The following is a 22,664-nucleotide window of genomic DNA, read 5'->3' as shown; positions in this document are numbered from 1 at the left end:
TGCACGCTTGCAGAGGCTGGGTTCTTTGGAGATCCTCACCACCGACCTAGCATAGGAAGGGGATTAAATGCATATATATGGCCCCGTGTTCTGCCACCTCTGTGCCCCCCAAAGCTGCAGTGCCTGCTGGGTGACCTTGCAGCATTCCCAGGGACACGATTCGTCAGTGTGTAAGGACCTTTTTCTTTGTGTGGCTGCGTAGTGCGTCTGTTTCTGGTCTCCACATAATGGACATTAGGTGGTTTCCAATCTAGGCTCTGACAGAGCTGCTGTGGAAGTCTTTGCATGGGCGACTTTGCACGTCTCTGCAGGACAGACTCCTCCCCACAGAGGGCTGGATCAAAGGGCAGATGTGTTGGCAATTTCCCTTGATGTGGCCACCTTGCCCTCCTGCCAGAGAGGGGCAGGACTGGTCCAGTGGTGCCCTGTGGCTGGGCCTCCACCTCTGCAGGACATGCCCAGAAGGAGGCCCTGTGGCCGATCCCGACCTATTCCTCATGGTCTGACCCCGGACCACCTTCTTCCCTCCCTCCCTCCCTCCCTCCCTCCCTCCCTCCCTCCCTTCTTCTGTCTTCTTTCTCTAAAGAACTTCTTCTTTATCTTTTCTTTTGACGAGTCCCCACCCTTGTCACCCAGGCTGAAAGCGATCCTCAGTTTACCGTAACCCCACCTTCTGTTTCCTGCGCATCCTCCCGCCTCAGCCTCCTGCAGTTGATTGCAGCGCTCGCCACCACGCCACTTTATTTTGGTGACCTGTTTCGCTTATGTTGCCCAGGTTGAACCTTGACCCCCAGGTGATCCACCAGCCTTGGCCTCCTAAAGTGCTGGGATTACAAGCGTGAGCCACTGTGCCTGGCCTCATCACCTGTTTCTTTTGTGGATCTCCACAGAATCTAGAGGGATGAATCACATGTTTCTATTTGTTTAAACAGAGATGTCAATATAGGAAAACAAATCTCAGTTCCTAAAAGAAGCGAGGCAGAGAATCTACTGGAAGTTAGCAGCAAGTACCTGATTCAACCATGACCATTTTAATCTTCATGAGAGATTAAGTTAGTGGGTTTGGTTCCAGTTTGTACAGTTGTATTCATTAGGTAAATGTTTACTGAAGATCTGCGACAGGCCCTCAATTTTGCTGTTGAACAAGGAGGTGGGTTTTTCCTTTGCTTTTATTTGCTTTCCAGTTCAATTAAAAAATGCATATTTTATGTGAACCTTGGGAATTAGCATGTGAGGATGGCCCACGGTTTTCAGGACTTTCAGATGCCTGCTGTAGGTGGCTTCTGGGCATTTCTTAGAGACTGCAATGGGACAGAGGGCCTGGTGGAGAACAGTAATAGGGAACTCAGGGATAAATCCCAATAGTTCACAATTTACAGCTTTCACAGTCACTTCTTGATCATTCCACACAAGAGTCCTACAATGCGATCAGGACAGCTTTTTTACAGGTGAGGAAACTGAGGCCCAGAGAAGTTAATGTGTGGGGGGCCACCTCAGCCAGTTAGAATCAGAGCCGGACTTCGAATCAGGGTCCCAGGCCCCCAGCACAGTGCCCTGCCCCTGCACACACCTGAAAGTCATGAGTGTGTCCTCCTAGTCCAGCAGCTCTTAGTGCAGGAGCCTATGGGTGCTTTGCAGGCTGGAATCAGGTCAGCCCTTGCTCTATCCCATTAAGCACGGAACAGGCAGCCATGGGTCCCTCTGTGAGTGGGACTTGATGTCCCTTAGGCCCTTTCTGTTGTGCTGGTTATAAAAGCCAGCATGTTTGTCGCAGGTTTGGAAGAAAACAGAAAAGCGTGAAGAAGCAAATTGAAATTGCTCACTCATTCTGCTATCCAGGGTGACAGCCTTGATGCGTGTGTGTATTTCCTTCCAGCCTTTCTTCTGTGTAATTTACAAAATTGAGATCACAACATCTATATGGTTCTGTAGCCAGCTTTTGTCCACTAGACTACAGTGGTGAGCATGTTCCAATATCCTTGATTAGTCTTTGAAGACTGGCATTCATTCAATGGCTAGGTCATCACCCATGGGGGGCCCTCGCATCTTTCATGTACCACGTCTCGCTGGTGGCTGGATGTGAGGTCTTGGGGCTGCTTCCCTGGCTGCATCTGTGCGTTTCCAGTGGCCTCTCTCTCCATGAGGAGATGCGGTGGTGCAGCCTTGGGTGCTGGGTGGTGAGGAGCAGGAGGTGGGAAGCCCTACCTAATTGGAGCAGTTATCCTGGGAAAGACAGGTGCTCAGGTGAGCTCCCCGTGGGGGCGGGTGAGGAGGTGGATGTGGCAGGTGGAGTGTAGGAGGTAGCCAGGTGTCCCAGGTGATACTTGGGGTGCTGAATGAACTGCAGGCATGGGAGCCAGGGACCGTGGCTTCACTTCATGCATGCTCAGGATGAAAGCCCCCTAAACCCCAGAAATTCAACTCAGGGATTTAAATCCAATGTGGCAGCTGAGGGAGTGGGTGGGCAGGGAGCCAGGCTGGCAGGGAGGGATGACCTCACAAGTATCCTTCACCATGGACAGGTGGGGTTCGTGGCAGGGGGGCCTGGTAGAAGGACGCAGATACCCCTGAGGCTCCCAGGTTAGCACGGCCTTGGAAGCCTTTTTGGACTAGCCCAGCCTGTCTCGCCCACCTCATCTTCATTCCCTCCCTCTGGCCCTGCCATTTTCAGTTCTGTTTCCCCCGAGGCCAGTCTCTGAATCCCCCCAGCTTCCCATCTGCTGGGCCTCTGCTTCTGATGGTCCACCTGCCCCGAAGAATGCTCTGTCTGCCTTTTCATTCCTTTACATTTTTCTTTAAAATGGAGGTACAATGTATACACTGTAAGATACACAAATTTCAGGTGCATGACTCGTTGAACTTTTATAAATGCATGTGCCCGTATCAGACAGAGAACATTCTCATGAGCCCCTCCTAGTTCATATCCTCTCCTCCCCAAGGATAATCAATAGCCTGATTTCTAACTGTGTACTGGTGTCGCCTGGTTTTGAGCCTCACGTAAACAGAATCGTGCAGCGAGGTTTTTATGTCTGGCTTCTTTTGCTCACATTGTCTGTGAGAACCCCCTGGAGTTGGGTCTGTTGGTGGTTTGCTCACTTCTATTGCTCTGTACTCTTTCATTGTATCATTGTTTGGGTAATTCATAATTTATTTACCCTTTCTGCTGCCACTGGACATTTGGGCTGAATCCAGTGTTTGGCTATTATGAATAGAGCCACTCTGAACATTTATGTCCTTTAGTGGATGTAAACGCTCGTTTCTCATATACATATTTTAAGTGGAATTGTTGGCTCATAGGTTGCATGAATGATTAGTTTTAGGAGGTACTGCCAGTCATTTTCCCAAAGAGACTGTACCTTCTTGCCACCTTTCTTTGCTTTGGTAATCCCACATTTGTTCTGAGGCCCTTCTCCAATGCCCCCTCTTCTGCTATCCTGAAGAGAATAACCCTGGTCACTGGGGTGTCAGCTCTATGAGGCAAGGTCGTGTCTCTCTTCTTCCCTGCTGTGGTCTCCAGTGCCTGGAACATAGTAGATGTTTAATAAAACGAATGGTTGGATTTATGTGTCTGGCGTGTGCTAGGTGTTTTCACAGGTTATCTTGTGCGAGTCACCGGCTAGGAAGTCAGTATCAGTGGCCCCATTTTACAGGAGAGGAGACTGAGGCTTGCTCAGAAAGCAGTGGAGGCCTGCGGCGCTGCCTGTCCCTGAAGCCGGTGCTCATTCTGCAGTTCTAGGCGGCATGTGTTTAGAATTTCTTGCTCTTTTTCAGCTCGCCCACTTTGATTTCACTCAGCCTCATATTCTAGTCCGGGGGTTGTTGAATTAAATCTCATGGGTGACCCAGTTAGTTTGTGACCCAGCCAGCTCCTGAAGGATCCGTCAGCTCTTTCTTCATTCTGAGTCTGTGCCCCAGAATGAGGGATTTCCAGGTTGGACAAAGGTGGTGAGGCCGCAGAAAACCCACTTGTATATGATTAAAGCCCTCTTCTGGTGCGGCCAACATTGGTACCTCATTTTTACCTTTTCAAAGTCCCTTTCCACTGATTGACCGTCCATGGAGGTCACAGTCTGGCCACTGTCATTTGCGTTCTCTGAGTGATAACAAATGGAGCCCAGGGAGGTGTGATGTGTCCGCAGTTCCTCCTGGAGCCTGAAGAACTAGGGTGAGAACCTGGAACTCCTCCTCCAGCCTCGCGCTGTACAGTTATTTAGGGAGGGCTGGGAGCAGGCAAAGGATTGGAGTTAGGCCCAAAACCCAGCAAGGCGTGTCCCAGGGCCCCTTTGGGAAGCTAGAAAGGCTCTCTCAGAGCATCGATTTACTAAATGGTCTTTTAGAGGCCTGAAAGGTTTGCCGAGTGTCTTGGGGCAGACCCCTGGAGGCTGCTGTCCAAGGTCCTGAACCAGGGCCTCGTGGCTGGGAGCGGGGGAAGGGGCAGCAATTTGGGCTTGGGGTGCTTATGCTTCCCAGAGGATGCGCTCCTGCCAGTTTTGGTGGGAGCTGGGCATGTGGCCGGGCAGACGGTGCGGGTGCCGTGATATTTTAATTGAAGCCTGGAGACACGGTTGCTCTCTCTACTGCGCTAACAATGTAGGGAATAAATAATTCAGCAGTGGCTGTGTTGTGCCTGCTGTCCTCACCCACGGGGGTGGCCACACGCATGCACACACACACACACACACGCACACACACACACATGCAAGCTGTGGAGTGGGCCAGGAGCTGCTGTTCTGGCTGGTGGCTGGCCCAGAGGCAGCACGTTGCCATTTAGGCAGGGCCCTGACCGTCTCTCAACCCTGGTGAATGGTGAATCTCTTTGCACCCAGGCAACCGCTGAGGAGAGATTAGCAGAATCTGGGGACAACTGCTCTTGGGTGCAGTGATTAGTGGTACTTAAAGGTCCATTTGACCTCAAACCAGCCTGAGATGCTGGTGACCTGGAGAAAAGGCCCCTCTTAATGGACACGCTCCCTGGGCTGTGTTTTGAATGGATTCCATTTGATTCAGCAAACATATATGGAGCTCCAAGTTTGTGCAAGATACTAGAGCAGGTGGTGGGGATGGGCAGGATTGCCAAGTGAATAAATCTGGGTCCTTCCTGGATGGGGAGGTGTGACAGGCATGTGATTTGCCACAGCTTGAATTGGGGTGTGGGAGGGCTGTGAGGGGTACAGGTGAGGGTCTAGGGGCTGAGAGGAGGGTGAGAGCAGTTCTGATGAGGTGTGCGTGGGGCAGCTCTTGTCAGAGGTGGAGCCGGGCAGTGTCCTCAGGGCAGAGGGTGGGCACAGGTGGGACCTTGGGCTTGTCTGTGACAGAGATGTGGCATGTGGGAGGGTTGGGCAGGGGGTAAGTGGAGAGGGGCTGGGGGACATCAGGGGGCTTAGGTCAAGAAGGTGGACTTGATCCTGCAGGATGGTGCCTGCCTGGATTTGAGAGTTAGAAGTATTCCTTTGGGTGTGGACTGGAGGGTTGGTTACAGGGCAAGGCCTGAAGCTGAGAGAGTGATGAGGAGACGGATGGAACAGTTCAGCCTGGAGATGATGGTGGCCCGGATGATGGCCTTATGCATGGTGACAACCATTGGTTCATATATCCACCAAACAGTTGGTGAGCATCTTTTAGGAGCAGATGTTGGGTTGGGCTGAGAATGCAGCAGAGTGAGCCAAACGCACACCATCCTTGCCCACACAGAGCTGACCTTCTGGACACGGGAGAAAGACAGGAGACATGGTGTAATCATTTACATGAGTGGGGACAGGTGCTGTGGAGGGGACCTGCCCAAGGCCAGGGGCTAGAGAGTGGTGAAGGAGGGGAAGGGTTCTTGTACACAAGGCAGTCAAGGAAGACCTGGGTAGGGGACTTTGGAACACAGACCCAGGTGAGTGAGGAAGGCAGCCTGGTGGCTGGGTGGTGTTTTGGGTGGCAGGCACAGCCAATGCAAAGGCCCTGAAGCAGGAATGTTTTTGGCCCATCTGAGGAGCAAGGGGGGTGCTCAGAGGGGAGGGGAAGCTGTGGCAGGGCTGGGTCAGCAGGGCCTGTGGGCTCTGAGACAGAGGAGGACTTTTACTCCAGGTGCAGTAGATAGTCTTGGAGGGTTTTAAGCAGAATGACACAATTAGACTTATGTTTTAAAAAGTGCTCCCTGGCTGCCATGTGAGGACCAGATTTGTAGCACTGTTAGAGCCTTCAGCTGCACCCTGCTGCCTCGCTTCTCCTTCCTCCCTTCTCCCGTCACTCCTCCCCGAGGGTCATCAGCCTCAGCCCTGCTCCACAGAAAGTCCCCGAGGAGGCTTTCAGAGGGCTGGGCCGTTCTGCAGAGCCCCATCCTCCCTCCAAGTCCCACCCCAGTCCTCAAACCTCAGCCCAAGCTGGGACCTCCAGCTACTGCTAGATAAACCCTGCCCAAGAACCTGCGTCTGTTTTCCTTAAAAAGTGGGCATTTCGACAAATATCTCCCTACCTGGGTCGACGTTAGGTTTAAATGGGGGAACATGGCCAGGTGCGGTGGCTCAGGCCTGTAATCCCGAGGTGGGAGAATCACTTGAGCCCAGGAGTTCGAGACCAGACTGGGCAACGTAGTGAGACCCCATCTCTGCAAAAACAAATTTAAAAATTAGCCAGGCGTGGTGGTGAGCACCTGTGGTCCCAGCTTATCAGGAGGCTGAAGTGGAAGGATCGCTTGAACTCAGGCATTTGAGGCTGTAGTGCGCTGTCATTGCACTGTTGCACTCCAGCCTGGGCAACGTCTCTAAAATAGAAATAAATGAAAAGAAAGGAAGGAAGGGAGGGAGGGAAGGGAAGGAAAGGAAGAAGGAAGGAAGGGAAGGAAGAAAGGGAAGGGAGGGAGGAAGGAAGGAAAACAGAGAATGTAGGTAAAAGCTGTAAATGGAAGGCCATTATTATTGCAATTTTCAAAGCCAGAGGGAATGACCAAAGGGAATGGTTAAGGACAGACCCTGAGAGCAGTTGTTTAGCAACCTGTGACTCCCAAACACGGTCCTGGTGAAAACATAAATGGATTCAAAGCTGCAGGGAAGAGAAGTTTGGGGAAGCAGATGCCTAGCAAACTGACAGAGGAAGTTAGGGGTATGGGAGCATCCCTGGCTGAGAGGTGCGGTGAGGGCATCTGTGTCACTCCTATTCTTGGTGTTTCATGCCCTGGGCCCCAGGCAAAGGAGGGAGCCAGGCAGGGGATGGGGTGGGGGGCTGAGTCCTGTTTTCACTAGAGGTGTTTCCTGAGCCTCTCCTGCTGCCTCCAACCCCTTCCCACCAAGAAGCTGGGGCCAGGATAGTTTCCAGCTGGAACCTGCCATGGGCACTAAAGTGTCCTCATTTTGGGGGAAGCTCACACTCCCCACCTTCCACACTCAGGCCCTTCTGTCCCCTACAGAGAAACTGGTGAGTCCCCCCAGCTGCATCAGATAAGACCCAACAACAGGGACCTCCCTCTCTCCCACCTCAGGAGGGTGGTTGAATTAACTGCCTTTCATATTCTTGGCAGAGAGCTGTCAGTGAGACCCAAACAGGGAATGCACTAATTGAGGGTCTCCTTCTGGGAAACCCCTCTGATTGGCGTCCAGGAATCATGGGTCTGCCATGGCCGCCAGCCCGGCATGGCTTATAGAGCTGTAAGCAGGGAGATGCTGCCTCCCTGGGGCGGGGGAGAGGAGGAAAAGAAAGGGCCTGTTTAATTTAATTCTGTGTTTTATCGCTCGTTGGATAAATAACCTTCATTAAGATGGAAGGTGGGGGGATGGACAGGGAGAAGTTTGATTAATTTCAAGCTGGTTTCTCATTTGTTAATTTTCTCCCAGTTCAGCAGGATTATTAAAACAAATTACAGGCACTGCTCTCTCCTCCCTGGGCTGAAGCAGGGCTCTCGGGGAGTGATCATGTACCCTTTTCCACTACGTTTATTTAGGTGCAACTTGGGGTGAGTGAGGAGGCCTCCCCATTTCAGAATCTCCGGGCAAGTCTCCTTTTCTTATTGAGAAACCTCAATAAGATCTGGACAATCTGGAAATGGAACAGGTGGGGGTGTGCCGGGTCTGGGCACCCTCCCCCAAGCAGTGCCAATTCCTGGGCAGGCTGGTGACTGAGGAGAGAGGCAGTGCTGCCAACTCCAGCCCATGGTGCCCCGGGGGGCAGCCTCTGGGCATCCCCAAGCCGGTGCCAGTGCCTAGCCACCTTAATCCTCCTCCATCCCCACTGCCACCTGGCCGCTGCCCATGTTGACCCCCACCCAGCGCATCAGCTCTCGCCCACCTGGAGCTCTGCCCCTGCCCGGCTGGTTCTCCCACGGGCAGGACCCAGCCCTGCAGAAAGCTGTCCCCTGCTGGGGTGTTGGTGGGGGACAGCACTTTCCTGCCTACCGTGGGCAGTTAAGCGTTCCAGCTGCTTGATGGGCAGCTGGGCAGGATGTCAAGATCTGGGGTGGGTTATGAACACTCTTGTGCTCCCCAAAATGCACAGCATTTCCTTAATGCTGCCTTCACCAGTGCTGACTCTATGTGTGTGTTTGTGTGTGTGTTTGCACGGTTGGTTGTACTTACCACCAAGAGCCCTGTGAGTATGAGTCCAGGAGTGGCTCCTCATCCACGTGTGGGCACACCTGCCTGAGCCGCTGCTCCTGAATGTGTGTGGGGTGGGGGTGTCTAGGGATGCTCAGTGCAGCTGTGTGCCTGAGTGACCTTGCCTGTCTCAGAGCATGCCTCCACTGGCTCCTGGAAGGGCTGGATCCTGGCGTGTGTGTGTGTGTGTGCGCGCGTGTGTGTGTGTGTATATGTGTGGTCTGTGTGTGTCTCCTCCTCCCTGGCCCCTGCTGCTGTCAGCTGATACCCAGATGCACGAGACGGATTGTCTAGAGCTGCCCCCAGCCTTGGCAGACTGAGGATGCCCATGGAGAGCCCTGTCTCTGCTTGGCTCCTTGCAGTCTGTGGGGCACAGGGTTCCCCTGGAGAGAGGCTGTCCCTTGTGGGCTCTGACTGTCACTCCCAGCCTGCCTTGGGAGGAACTTCCTGCTATCTCCTCACCTCCAGGCCTGAGCTGGAGGAAGGCTGGGCAGAGGAGAGCTGCCAGGCAAGACAGATGGCCTGCAGCCTGGGCCAGGGAGGGGCACCACTTTGATCTCTGATGCCTTGGGGACTCACGGGCTGCAGGTGCTACCAGCCCAGCACCCAGGCATGGCGGGGAGGCTGAGGCAGACACATGCTCCAGGAGAGACGTGTCATGTAAGGTGGGGCTGAGAAGGGGTATGGTAAGGGGGCAAGGAGCGGGGCTGCTCAGCAACAACCTCTCTCATAATGTGACGTTCGATTAGAGATGTGAATGGTGCGAAGGAGGACATTCTGTGGAAAAGCCCAGTCGGCAGAGGGCACTGCACACGCATATGCTGTGAGGCTGGCCATGCTTAGGGTGCTTGGGGACTGTCGCAGGAGGCCAATGTGGCCAGGTCGGTGGGGGAGTGGGGCTAGTAAGAGCAGAGGTAAGTGAGGCAGTGGAGCCGACGCAGGGCCAAGGCTTTCCTTCAGTGTGGGAGGGCTTGGGACAACAAGTGGGTTTTTTTTTTTTCTTTGGTGGTTGTTTTTGAGACAGGGTCTTGCTCTTTCACCCAGGCTGGAGTGCAGGGGCGCAGTCGTGGCTCACTGTGGCCTCGACCTCCTGAGCTCAAGCGATCCTCCTACCTCAGCTTCCCGAGTAGCTGGAGCTATAGTTGTTCTCCACCATGCCTGGCTAATTTTAAATTTTTTGTGGAGATAGTCTTGCTGTATTGCCCAGGTTGGTCTTGAACTCCTGGGCTCAAGCAATCTGCCCGCTTCAGCCTCCCAAGGGACACCATGGTTTAAGTGACGGTTGTGCCTGAACATGTGACCCACTATGTCCCACATGTGTCCGTGTGCACATGTGTGGACCTAGACCACCCAGGGAAGGGGAGTAGGCTGCTGGGGAGGTGTACATGGAACAGAGAGTCAAAGAGCCTTGGAGGTCCTTCCAGCTGAGGGCACAGGCGGGGTCTCCATGGCTCCAGAGAACTTGGAACCACATGAAAGTGACAGGGAGGCAGACTTCAGCTCAGTATCCTGAAAGCCTGGCAGCCGCAGGTGCTGGAATTGACTACTGTGTAGAGTGGTGAGCTGCCTGTTGCAGGAGGCAGGCCAGCAGAAGCCAGAGGCCCCAGTCAAGGATACCGTAGGGGGTAATCCTGCCCTCCACAGCTAAGAGTCTATGGTTGAAGGCCCCCTTCCAGGAGACATGGGTGGGTTTGAACAGAAATCCGCTTTTGAGACTGAACAGCAGGCATTGTGGAGGTCTTGGAGGACTGGGCAGGGCTTTGGGCCCCTCTTTGAATGTACTCTGCAGATGCCCACTGTCTGCTGGTGCCCGGGAGGCCTGGCTGTGCCTGCTGACTGGGGTGGCAGGCCTCTCTGCAGGCTCTGCTCCAGAGGCAGCCCCTGCAGGGACCCAGTGAGGCCTGGGTTGGTGGTGGCAGAGCTTTGTCAACCTTCTGCCTTTTATGAAGATTCTGGGGCAGGGGCCTGAGTGGATGGGACAGGGTGGGAAGGGCTAAGATCAACGAGGGGTTGACATTAGTGGGCCTGGGCTGCAATCAGCTGCTGGCAGCTGAGGACAGCAACTTCTCTCTAGTCCCCAGGTCCTCACCCCGAGTGGCGGGTAATAATTCCTACTGGGAAGGGCTGCTATAGGGGTGGCATGAAGGGAGATGACGGTGGAAAGCACTATCACAGGTGGGTCCCTGGAGCAGACCTGAGTGACGGTTGCAGGCACTCTACCTGAGAGGGGACCTCGAGGTGCACTGGTATAGGAGGGGAGGTGAGAGGGAGGGATGGGGGGCTGGTGCCAGTGCCTTCGTGAGCGGGAGACCTTGGTGGGCAGCCAGGAGATGGCAGAAGCAGATCCTCAATACAGGGCAGGAGCTGACCTGTTCTCTGCCACATCCCAGCACCTGGCACACTGTGGGCACTGAACTGGACATTGGAAGGTCTCTGCAGGCGTGGAGGGAAGTAGAAGGGATGCGGGGGAGGCCCCCCCCAAATCAGGTCTGCCATCCTTCCAGAGAAGCTGGGAGGTTGGATTTCTGGGCTGAGGATCATAGGAGGCTGCCACGACAGAGCCAGAGGGTCTTAGGTGATTCCATCCAATCCTTATTTCTCTGTGGAGGCAGCATAGTGTGATGGCAGGCAGAGGCCGGCTGCGAGGGTTCAAGCCCCGGCTCAGCCACTTATCAGCTGAGTATCTCTGGGCAAGTCCCCTCAGCAGTGCACTGGGCTAGGCACTAGCAGCTCTGTCTGCAACAGGTTTCTGGTGAGGCCTAAATAAATTAATGCATAAGCAGTGCTAAGAGCAGAGCCTGACACATCATAAGTGCTTGAGAGCTGTTAACTCTTATTATAGTGGCTGTTAGGATTATTCGATGAGAAACCTGGGGCACAGGAAGGAGGACCGTCTGCTTTGAGGTCATGCGGTGAGTTAGAATTCAGGTCTTCCCATTGTGGCAAGCTCACGGAGCTGCGGAGTGTGGCAATGGCAGAGGTTGGGTAGGGTGGCCTTCTTCTCCTGCTCTGGGCTGGGTCCCTGCCCTTCCTCGCCCTGCCTGTGCCGCAGAGCTAGCTAGAGAACCCACAGCACCCCTGTTTTCTTGAAAGAATGGGCTTGGCCCAGAGGGGAACCATGCAGCTGGCCTTGGAGAACTTGTTAGCCTTGTCTCCTGGCTCCAGACCCTTGTGTTTTTGGTGTGCTCAGTGTCTAGGCAAGGGCTTGTCAACTGTTTGTCAAAGGAGGAGACACCCAGGAGCCAGAGGGTTTGAGGGAGGGTCATATTTCTCTCCATCTCCGTAGACATCCCGGTCCAGGCTGCTGTCTCCTCTCACTTGGGCCACTGCAATGGCCTCCCGCTGGTACCCAGGGCCCATCCTGCCCATCATGCTATGTCTCCCATCCTCTGTTTTGGCCTCTCAGTTTCTTGAACCTGCCATGGGCCCTTGGCCACAGGGCCTTTGTACCTGCTGCCCCTTCTGTCTGGGATGTGCTTCCCTCCCCTCTTCACCTGGGTTTTGCCTACCTGTTTTCCAGATGTCAGCCAAATGCCGCCTCCTCAGGGGAGCCCTCCATTGCTACACTGACCAGATCCAGGACCTTGTTCCAGGCTCTCATCCCCACTGCCTCTCGGACATCACAATTTTGTGTGTGTTGGCGTGTGGGTCTGGTGAGAGGCCAGCTCTCCTGCTGGACTCGGTTTCACGAGCTCACAGCTTTGTCTGCTTTTGCTTACTGTGGCCTCCTGGTGCTTGCCGTGGTGCCAGGCGCATAGAGGTGCTCAGGAGGTATATTCTGTATGTGTCCATCATGGAGTGGAGCCATATTGCCTCCCCCACTTGCCAGGTGCTAGAGGGAGTGGAAGGTTACCATGAGTACCTGTATGTGGGCCCCTTCCTGCGGGCACCACCAGAGATCAGGTCAGAGCCAGGGGCTGCCAGTGTCCAAGGACAGCCGTGGGAGGCAGCCAGGAATCGGCCAAAGATCCCTTGGGGTCCTTCTCACCCCTGGCTTCGGAGATACCCCCTGCAGGCTGAGTGCTCAGCAGCCAGCTCTGCCCCAGGGCCATTGAGGCCTTGCTGGGCGGAGGGAGGGGCCAGCCTCCAGCCGCCTGTGGTCTTGGCTGAATTGCTGGCTGCTTGGCCCATCCATTCCTCAGCTGCCTTATCCACACCAGGCCAGGAGTTTCCAAATGCTCTTTGCAAGCAGAAAATATCCCCCAGCAGAATCTTGAAGAAACCTGATGATGAGAAGCAGGTGAAAGCCGACCATTGCTCAGGCTCGCCTGTTTGTAGTTGTCATTAATATTTATTTGCAGAACCTGCAAGATGATGGTGTGGGTGCCAGGCACTGTCCTAAGTCCCGGGGCTCTAGCAGTGAGCGAGGCAGATCTATCCCCTGTCCTCAGGGGGCTGATGTGCCAGCGGGAGGCAGACATTCCTCACTAGATGCGTGAGTGAAAGGTGTGGTGTTGCAGGAAGTAGTGTGTGGAAACAGCCAGTGCAAAGGCCCTGAGGTGGGCTCCTGCCTGCTCCTGCCTGTTCAGGAACAACATGGACGTTGGAATGGCTGGAGCAGGGTGAGTGAGGGGGAGGGTGGTAGGAAGGGAGGCCAGGGGGCTAATGGTGCAGGTCGTGTAGAGGCCTTGGGAGCTATTGAAAGACTGTGGTTTTTACTCTATGAGAAGGGAGCCTCTTTTCTTTCTTTCCTTTTTTTTTTTTTTTTTTTGAGACTGAGCCTTGCTGTCTCCCAGGTTGGAGTGGAGTGGCGCGATCTCGGCTCACTGCAAACTCCGCCTCCCGGGTTCAAGCAATTCTTCTGCTCCAGCCTCCCGAGTAGCTGGGATTACAGGCACCAGACACCACACCTGGCTAATTTTTGTATTTTTGGTGGAGACGGAGTTTCACCATGTTGGCAAGGTTGGTCTCAAACTCCTAACCTCAGATGATCCACCTGCCTTGGCCTCCCAAAGTGCTGGGATTACAGGCATGAGCCACCACGCCTGGCCGTGATGGGATCCTCTTTTTTTTTTTTTTTTTTTGAGACGGAGTCTCGCTCTGTTCCCCAGGCTGGAGTGCAGTGGCCGGATCTCAGCTCACTGCAAGCTCCGCCTCTCGGGTTCATGCCATTCTCCTGCCTCAGCCTCCCGAGTAGCTGGGACTACAGGCACCCACCACCTCGCCCGGCTAGTTTTTTGTATTTTTTAGTAGAGACGGGGTTTCACCGTGTTAGCCAGGATGGTCTCGATCTCCTGACCTCGTGATTTGCCCGTCTCGGCCTCCCAAAGTGCTGGGATTACGGGCCTGAGCCACCGCGCCCGGCCGGGATCCTCTTAAAGATAGGTGCCCTGTGGTGTCACTCGGGTTTTAATTGGGTTCCTCTAGCTGCCAGGTGGGAGTGCACTGTGCATGTGTGTGGGAACAGCAAGTGTGGGAGGCAGGAGACCAGCAGGAGGCTAAGGGCCCTGTTGTGATAGCCCAGCCAGAGATGCTGGAGCTGTGGACCTGGGCAGTCCTGATGGAGGAGGTGAGTCGTGGTTGGATTTTGGATCTCTTTTCAAGTAGAGCCAACAATATTTGCTGATAAATTAGGTTTGGAATGTGTGAGAAAAGGACTCAAGGACTTTGTCAACACTCTGGCCTGCACAGCTGGAGGGCAGAGTAGCAGTTACCTGGCGGGGAAGGACTTTGAACCTGCTGAGTTTGGGATACCCATTGGATAGCCCAGGGGAGCAGCAGCTGGATGGGAGCCTCGAGCTCAGGGGTGCATGCTCTGTCTCCTCGCCTGCCGTAGTGAGATCTGGTGAACTCCTGAGAGGGCAATCCCAGGCCCCAGGGAGTGAGTGGAGAGGCAGACAGAGGGAAGGGAATGCTGAGCCCTGGGGGCCACCAGGGTCGGATCAGGGACAAGAGGCAGGACGAGCAAAGGAAGCTGAGAGGAAGGAGGGGACCAGGAGTGTCAGGAGTGGGACCACCAAGCGAGGAAGGGACTACCTGGGTCAAATACTGCAGTGGGGCCAAGTGCAATGAGGACTGGCGTTGGGGAGAGGGGACCGAGCAGCCCCAGCCGCAGCTCAGCACCCCCAGCCTGGCCGGTCACCTAGCCTTGCCTGCATCTTCCTTCCGAGCTGGTTTTTGGCCCCCTCCCAGGGGTCAGGCTCCCTTTCCCCAGTGGAAGCCCCCAGAGCCCCAAGAGGGCCTTCTCTTTGCCAGCCTGGCCCTGGCCTGGCTGTGATATAAATTATGGGGAAAGATGGTGATGTGACTTTTATCGGCTCATGTGTTCAATAATGGTAATACATCCCATTATATCATATTATATTAATATAGTGCAATATATTACACACAGCGCTGCACATTAACTTGACTCGAGAGCGCACTGGGCAGACACCATGGTTAATTTTCTTGGCCTAGCCACGCCCCGTTGCCAGCACTCAGTGCTCCTGGTGATGTGGTCATCAGGACATGGGGTGCAGTTATGGACACCCCAGGCACTACACTGAGGTTTTCCCAGACCTGCGCCTGCCTGTGTGAGGATTGTCGGCTTTTGGAGAAGGGGCTTTCGGATGTTGTTACTCCTACCTTGTGGAGGCCCCTCTGTCCTTACCCATGAGAGCAGCAGTGCTCACCTAATTAAGCCCCCATTGAACAGAGGCAGAAACTGAGGCTCATAGATGTGAAGTGGCGCCCAAGGAATGTGGTGGGGAAAGACCTGGAACCGGGACTCTCAACTCCCCATCTGGGCTGCTTCCTGGGTACAGGGATGGTGTAGGCAAAGGGCAGGAGGCTGGGAATGGACACACAGTGTGTGCCAGGTGGGGAGGGAGCAGGGGGTGAGAGTGCTCAGGGGCTGGGGCCAGACAGACCGGGGTTCAAATCTCATTTTGCCACTTGTTGTGTCATCCTGTTTCCATGTATTCTTGGGCCTCCGTTTCCTCATCTGAAAAATGAAGGTAATAAGTAATGTTCGTTTCATGGGATTGTTGTGTGAGGGAGAAGTGAATAATCCACATGAAGTGCTTGGCACAGAGTAGGTGCTCGTTAGCCGACAGCCACCAGTCCTGTTATGATGACAAGAACACTCCAGTAGCCTCGTGCTGCTGCCGCCTCCCGCCCACTGGCAAGGATGCCTGGCCCTGGCCCAGTCCGCTCCGTGTCCCCAGCCCTGGGGAAGCCTGCCCTGCCCCACCCTCAGCCTGACCCCTTTGGGTCCCGCAGCCTCCCTGGGCTGCCCCCAGCTCTCCCTGCCCCTTGGACATTTGGGTGTGACCTAGGGTCAGCATTGCCTGTGTCCTGGCCCACAGCACCGTGGCACAGAGGAAGCCCGGCTTGCCATTGGGTGGGCCTGTGTATGAGCCCAGGCACGTTCCTCAGCTTCGGAGGGGCAGCTTCTCATCTGAGGATCGGGCTCCAGCTTCCTACCTTGGGGCCGTGGTGAGGGTTACCAAGCGAGGCTGTGCATGAGCCTCTGCCGCACCTCCTGTGTGTGAGAGAGGTGCATGGCTGGCTCCGAACGTCTGGGCCAATTCCTCCCCTCTCCCCAGGCTTCTGTAACACCCATTCTCCCTCGGGACCCTCGCAGTGCCTGAAACACGCCAGTCTCTCACCATGGTGCCTGCGGACAGGTGAGGAGACTGAGGCTCACAAAGGAGGTGGCTTACCCAAGGTCACTCAGTGAGGCAGCTTCTTACCTCTGAAAGTTGGACTTTGAGCCCTCCTTGGAAAAGGGGGCATGGCTGTGACCCTTGGAGCTCCTCGATGGGCCTCTGCCCTGCCCACCTGGGCTCCTCCTGGCCTCCCCCGACGGATCACTGTTGACAAGGTTACTGAGTCAGCATGTAAAACCTGCAAACGTGAGTGTAATTTATTGATCTACATTTCGCCTATGAAATAGGACAAGTGCTGATTTGAGGATCGCGTTTGCTCTCCCTCGTCCGCGCCTCTGCCCGCTCTCTTGGGTGCTCTTATCTGCAGCCCTGCCTCTGAGCCTGCATCGAGCCGCCTCCTTTGTCAGCACCGCCGAGGCTCTCCACTCCATGCCCTCTATTCTTCTCCAGCTTCCATGCCTTATCGGGCCCCTCTTTTTTCCTGGGCTCCTAAGAAAACATGTAATGTTTAAAAGGGTGAGACAAGGGACTGAATAAAGCGCTTTCTGGGGAAATATTTGTTCAAAGGCCTGTTGCCTGCGTCTGTCTGGTTCTCTCCTGGAAAACATAATTCAGAACGGGCCTGGAAATTAATCCAAGTGTCCGCTTGTTCTCCTGATAAGAGGCTGGGCAGAACCCGGGGATGGGGAGACAGAGGTGTCATGGGGCAGCTTCCCAGCATTTGCTTCCGGGGATGTCAGTGGGGGACACGGTGTGACAGGTCCCAGGAGGTGAGGGATGCCAGAGGGAGGGTCCTGCCTGAACCCAGGAGGGAGGAAGGAGACCTCAGAGCACCTTCTGTGTGCCGGGCACTGCCGTGGGTGGCCCGCTTACTGCAGAGTGATGCCACTGGCTTGCCCGGGTGCAGCGTCAGACCATGTGAGAATTGGAGCTGCTGACCAGCTCTGTGACCTTGACAAGGCCCTGAGGCTTTGGGCCTCGGCTTCCTCACTGGCTGAAGGCACTTCAGCACTGAGGTGCTTGTCTCATGGGCTGGCTGTGCAGAGGGAATGAGGTGTCCCCTTTGTTCAATGAACGCCTGTCCTGTGCCAGGTGTCTGAAGACACAGTGGGGGGATAGCATGAAGCCCCAGGCTGTTGTTTTGGAGGGAGATGGATACTATATGAATTAAGTAAGGAAATATAGTGTGTTAGTAGGCGATCATTGTGCAGAAAATCAAAGCAGAGGAGGTGAAGGTGGGGTGCAGGGGCGGGAGGTGGGATTGGTCAGGGAAGGCCTGCCTGAGAAGAAGACATTTGAGCAAAGTCTTGAAGTGAGGGATGAGAGGGAGCGAGCCACATGCATGTCTAGGGGAAGAGCATTCAGGCAGCGGAACAGCCAGTGCAAAGGCCCTGAGGCTAAGTGTGCCTGGAGAGTTCGAGGCTCAGTAAGGAGGCTGGCGTGACTGGAGCTGAGTCAGTGAGGCCAAGCTGGGAGTGGTTGGAGATGAGATCAGAGGTGTTGAGCATGAAAATGCTTTGTTAAAATGCCAAGTGTTGCGGGTAATTCTGACAGACTGCTCTGAGCTGAGCCGTAAAGGGCATTTTATTAGCACCTGGCAGGGGCTCCCAAAGGAAGGCTGGTGTGTGAATTTTGCAGGAAGCGGGGAGGCCTGTTATTGCTCCTGTCCCCTGCACACCTTAAATGCCCCAGTCCTTCCCGCTGGCTGCAAGATGGTGCAAACTCTTCCCAAGCTGTTTCCCCATGATGGTGCCAAGAGAAAAAAGAGGACCCTTGGGACTTCAGGGCCATGCTGTGGGGGTGGAGGACAGGTTAGGATCCTAGTGAGGGACCCTGACCTGGCCACTAGGGCACAGGTGGCAGTGGTGGTCCACACGTCCTGGCCATACCCCTGGCCTCCGGGAGAGAAGTCAGGGGCCACGAGATCACTCTCTGGCAGCCTCGTGTGGGGTTGGTGATCCTAATTAAAAGTTCAGATGCAAAAGGCTTGATGATGGAATTTCTAATTAAATCAATTTCATCTCGTCTGGGAGACAGGTTTGCATATAATAAGCATGAAATTAATAATTATGTATAGAAACTAGCTATTGCTCAAAGCAGAGCCATTTTACACAACTTTCCAGGGCTCCTGCCCGATCTTTTGTGCTGGAGACGAGTGGGCCACTTCAGCCCTTAGTTTGACAGCCAGGAGTGGAGGTGGGGGCTCAGCAAGGAAAGGAAGCAGGGCTGGTCTCCCGGCTACTGCCCTGAGGATCCTGCCCCGCAGGATGGGGGTGGCCTTCTCACTAGAGGCTGCAGTGTCACCCTCAGATTCTCAGTGTATGTGTGTAGATGTTGCGTGTGTGTGTGTGTAAATGCATATGCATGTGTAGGCCCACCATGTACAGAGGAGACAAGTTTTACCTGACAGCAGCATGGAGTCTGCAGCTAGTCCGAGTTCAAATCCTGGCTCACACTAGCTGTGTGAGCTTGGGCAAGTAACTTAACATCTCTGTACCTCAGTTTCAGAAAAATGGGGAGAATAAGAAGGCCCACCTCATAGTGCTATTCTAAGATTGAAGGTGTTAGGGTGCATGAAGCTACTTAGGACAGTTCTTGGCACATAGTAAGCACCTGATAAGTGTTAGCTCTCATGATGATGAGGATTGCATGTATGCGTGTGAATTTAATTCAATACAATTCTGCCCAAACCAGCCTGTGATGAGTGTGAACTTGACACATCCAGGGCCTTGAGGTGGAGATAAATAAGAGTCATTCCCAGTTCTCCCAGAGCTGGAGCCTAATGTTTACTGCTCCTTGGGTCTGTCAGCATAGGCGAGGTGATGGTGCCATAACAAACAACCCTCAAAGCTCCGTGGCTTAAAATAGCGTCAGCTTAACTCTTGCTGTGTTACATGTCTCTGGGGGTTGGCTAGGCACTCTGCTCAGGGACCCAGGCTGGGCTGGAACATTGCTCAGGGGCCCATTGCTTACAGTAGCAGAGGAAATGTGTACCCTGTAGGTCTCAGGACTGCAATTCAGTGCAGTGGGACAGAAGCGATGGGCATGCTCTGCTCTCAGCTCATTGTCCACAACTTTTCAAGTGGCCCCAAGAAGGCAGAGATCTTGAAATGCTGGGCTGATGGCTCTTGCCCAGCACCCAGCATTAGTTCTGTGTGTATTCATTCACTATCGATTGTCTCTCCCACTCGGATGTCAGCTCCAGGAAGGCAGGGATCATGCAGAGTACTCAGTGGGTGCTCAGTAAACCTGGTCAAGTGAGTGAATTAATGAATGAGCAGACAGAGCTTTGGAGGAGCATGGGTGGATTCTGGGAGAGTGTATGGGGGGAGGCTGGTGGCTACAGGAGCAGCTGAGGCAAAGGGACCGCATGGGCCTCATGGCCAGTTCTACTGTCTTTGATGATAGTGCCTGCAGCCTAGGACACTCTGACGTGCACTCTCCATCACAGAGGGGAAACTGCAGGTCGTGGTGTGATAGGAAGGGGGCTGTATCGTGGGGGGCATAGGTTACAGGGGCAGAGGAGGGCCAGAGCAACCCTGGAACTGGGCAGAGGGGAGGTCCATCTCCAGGCTGGGGGGAGGAGCAGAGCAAGGGAGGCCAAGGGCCCTGGGGTGGCAACTGCAGCTTCTTCAGCTAACAGGAAGAAGGCCAAGTCCGGGCTGGTCCAGGGTGGGCCCTCGCAGGCTGATCTGTGACCTGTGCACTGGGGCACAGGTCGGCTGGCCAGGGCCAGACAGGGGCACATGGTCAGGCCCCAGAGTGACTGGATGCTCAGGGCAGGAGTTGGCAGCTGGTCTGCGTCCACAGAGCAGAGGAATCAATCTGATTAATGAGGGCGTCAAGTCCTGAGGTGAGTGCCCAGGCAGGCCTGATTCGAATTCCTGGAGGGTCTGTGGGGAAGGGGCTGGTGTTCCCGGATGGCTCTGATGGGTGTCAGGGAAGGCGGCATTGAAGGCGAAGGGCCCCATTGTGTGTCCCTGGAGGAGTTGCTGGGGTAAGGACAGACAGTCTCCCGATCTGGGGTCTATCCTGCTACTCCCAAAGACCACCCAGTTGTGCCCACTCAGTCCCCTGCCCAGGTGCCCCCCGCCATTTCCCCTAGGCCTTGTTCTTTGGTCACTGGGGTCAGGACAGCTCCGTGGAGGGCATGGGTGTGTGAGGCCTCTGTGGGGCTGTCCCAAGATGTCTGGGTTACTCTAACCTTCTGCTCCTGAACCCAGTGGTGTGCATCAGCGATGGGCCCGGTCAAGGCTGAAGGCTGGGGACTGCTGGCGTCCTCTCCGTGTGCTGGCCCCACCCTACTCCCTCTGCTGCCTCCCTGCACCCCCTGCTGGTCCCCACTCTCTCTGTGACCACATATAATTGATCCCCAATGCTGTGAGTCTCCCGCTAAGTGCCTGCCACCCACCTCCCCTCCACCCCGAAGCCCCTGTCCCAGATCAGGCAGCGTCAGCTACTGTCTGCAGTGCACTCGCCGCCTCCTCCTGGACTGCCAGGCCTGCCTCTCCAGACTCTTCCCCTGCAGGCTGAGGGCCATTCTGACCACCTGTACCCCTACCCAGGCTCCCTCCACAGCTGCCCTGGCTCCCAGGAAAGTCCTGCCCTCCTTAGCAGGGCCTGGGAAGCCCCTGTGGCTGGTCCTCTGTGCACAGCCAGCCTGGCCCCCAGGCCCTGTCATTGTTCCCCTCACCCTGTGGCTCTTCCCTTGCCCATGGGAGATTGGGGGGAATCTTTGTTCTCCCAGCCACAAGTCTGACTCCCCAACTAGGCTGATTCTCTCTGAGTGTTATTTAAATTTGTGTCCCCAGCACCTGGCCAGAGGGGTGCTCAGGTGCTCTGTGAAGGGGAGCCCTACTGAGTGTGCAGGTGAGACCCGCTCCCAGCCCACAGAGGGAGGGAGGAAGGAAAGGGCAGTTGGCAACCCCTCCTCTTGAACCTCTGGCCGCCCCGCCCCAATCTCTGCAGCTAAGGCCCTGTGGGGGAGGCTGCACCACTCAGGCCCCTGAGGAGTCAGGGTGGGGGATGTTGCAGGCAAGGCCCTTGGAAGCCGGCACTCTCCTCCTCTTTCTCTGAACCACACGTTCCTGTCCACCACAGCTTTCATGTACCTAAAAGCATCACTAGCTTTTATCTGTGAAGCAAACAGCTGATGCTGAGAGCCCGGTGCTGGAGGGCCTAAAGCAGCCAGGATCAGAAGGGCAAGGAGCATGCAGCCAAGCCTGGGGCTTGTGCCGGCCCGCGCAGGCTCCCCTGCTCCCTGGGCGATAGGGGCTGCGCCGGCCAGGTGGGGATCTTAAGGTCTGCCTGGGTCCTGGCTGGGCCAAGGCTGGTGGCCAGAGGTGGCTGCAAGATCCCAGACTCAATCTGTGGTGGCATGGCCTGGCCTGTGGGTGGAACAGAAAGAGCAGAGTCAGCAGGGAGGGTGGGGCAGAGCTGGAGGCCTGCAGGGCATGCCCAGGAGGGTGGGAACAGGGGCCCAAGCAGCTCAGTCAGCACCTTGTTTCTGACATCTCCTGATGGGGATACTCAGAGGACACTATCATCTCTCCAGGCCTCAGCTTCCTCATCTACAAAATGGGCACAATGATCCTAGCCCTGCCTTTCTCTCTAATAAGAATATCTAGCATTTGCCCAGGGCCCCCATGCGCCCGGCCTGTTCTAAGCACTTTTTGTGTATTTGCTGATGCAGTCCTTTCTGTTGTGATTGTGATGACTTTATGGGGAGGAAACTGAGGCCCAGAGGGTTCACTGGATTGCCTAAGGTTGCAGAGTTGGATAGCGAAGCTGGGTCACAGCCCCGGGCAGGGTGGCTCTGATGGGTGCTGGACACTTACATGCTGTGCCAAGCATTAGGGCAGAGGAGGAAAGGCAAGGTGCTTTTAACAGAAAAGGTCACAGGCAGAGGAGTGTGGGTTTTGTCAGGTAGCCCCTGGGGTGTCTGTGGTGATGGCCCTGGACGTCTGGTCACTTGACTTGGGGCATACGAGGCCTTGTGGGGGTTGTGGTGGGGATTTCAACCCTAACTGAGCCGAACAGTCTTGAACAAAGCTCCAGCCTTCAGAGACTCTGAGTACTGTGCTCCGGGTGGGCACTGAGACGCTGGATACGTTCCCTGCCCTCCAGCATCCTCGTTCCACCTTTGGATGGCGCGGGATGTGGACCAGCTGCCCTCAGTGGATTTTCAGATGCTGCGGTTCTGGGCACCAGTTACCCATAGCTGGAGCTGTGGCGTTCTGGGTCACCGCCTGTGTGCTAGCCGGTATCAGCATGCCTGGGCTGGTTGTGTGAGGCTGCTGGCTGGGCCTGGGGCAGCCCGAGGGCAGATCCAGGCACTAAACACATATGTGTGCCTGGATACACACATGCACACATGCTCACACACACAGGCATACACACATGCTCACACACACAGGCATGCACACATGCTCACACACACAGGCATGCACCATGATCACACACACACACACACACCGCGGCTCACACAGGACGTCTTTCTCATCGA

General features: G+C 55.1%; 1 protein-coding gene across 7 annotated transcripts in view; it reads left to right on the top strand.

The window, feature by feature from the left end:
• GRM4 (glutamate metabotropic receptor 4) overlaps positions 1-22,664 on the top strand; it is a 124,453-nt gene that overhangs the window by 27,576 nt on the left and 74,213 nt on the right. Inside the window, exon 1 of one of the 7 annotated variants that reach the window (XM_009204942.4) lies at positions 2,221-2,244. The exons of 5 other annotated variants lie outside the window; for them this stretch is intronic. Coding sequence is in view for 1 of the 2 variants with exons in the window: in XM_009204943.4 (XP_009203207.1) it covers positions 17,872-17,970 (99 nt within the window). In the remaining variant the exon portion in view is untranslated. Of the gene's footprint in view, positions 1-2,220; positions 2,245-13,826; positions 17,971-22,664 lie in introns of those variants that run through there. One more of the 7 variants, XM_009204943.4, reaches the window with a different exon arrangement.

Source organism: Papio anubis, chromosome 6 (genome assembly GCF_008728515.1).
Source record: "Papio anubis isolate 15944 chromosome 6, Panubis1.0, whole genome shotgun sequence".
Lineage (NCBI taxonomy): Eukaryota > Metazoa > Chordata > Mammalia > Primates > Cercopithecidae > Papio > Papio anubis.
Note: the sequence above shows the minus strand (reverse complement) of the source record. Positions and strands in the feature narration are given on the sequence as shown.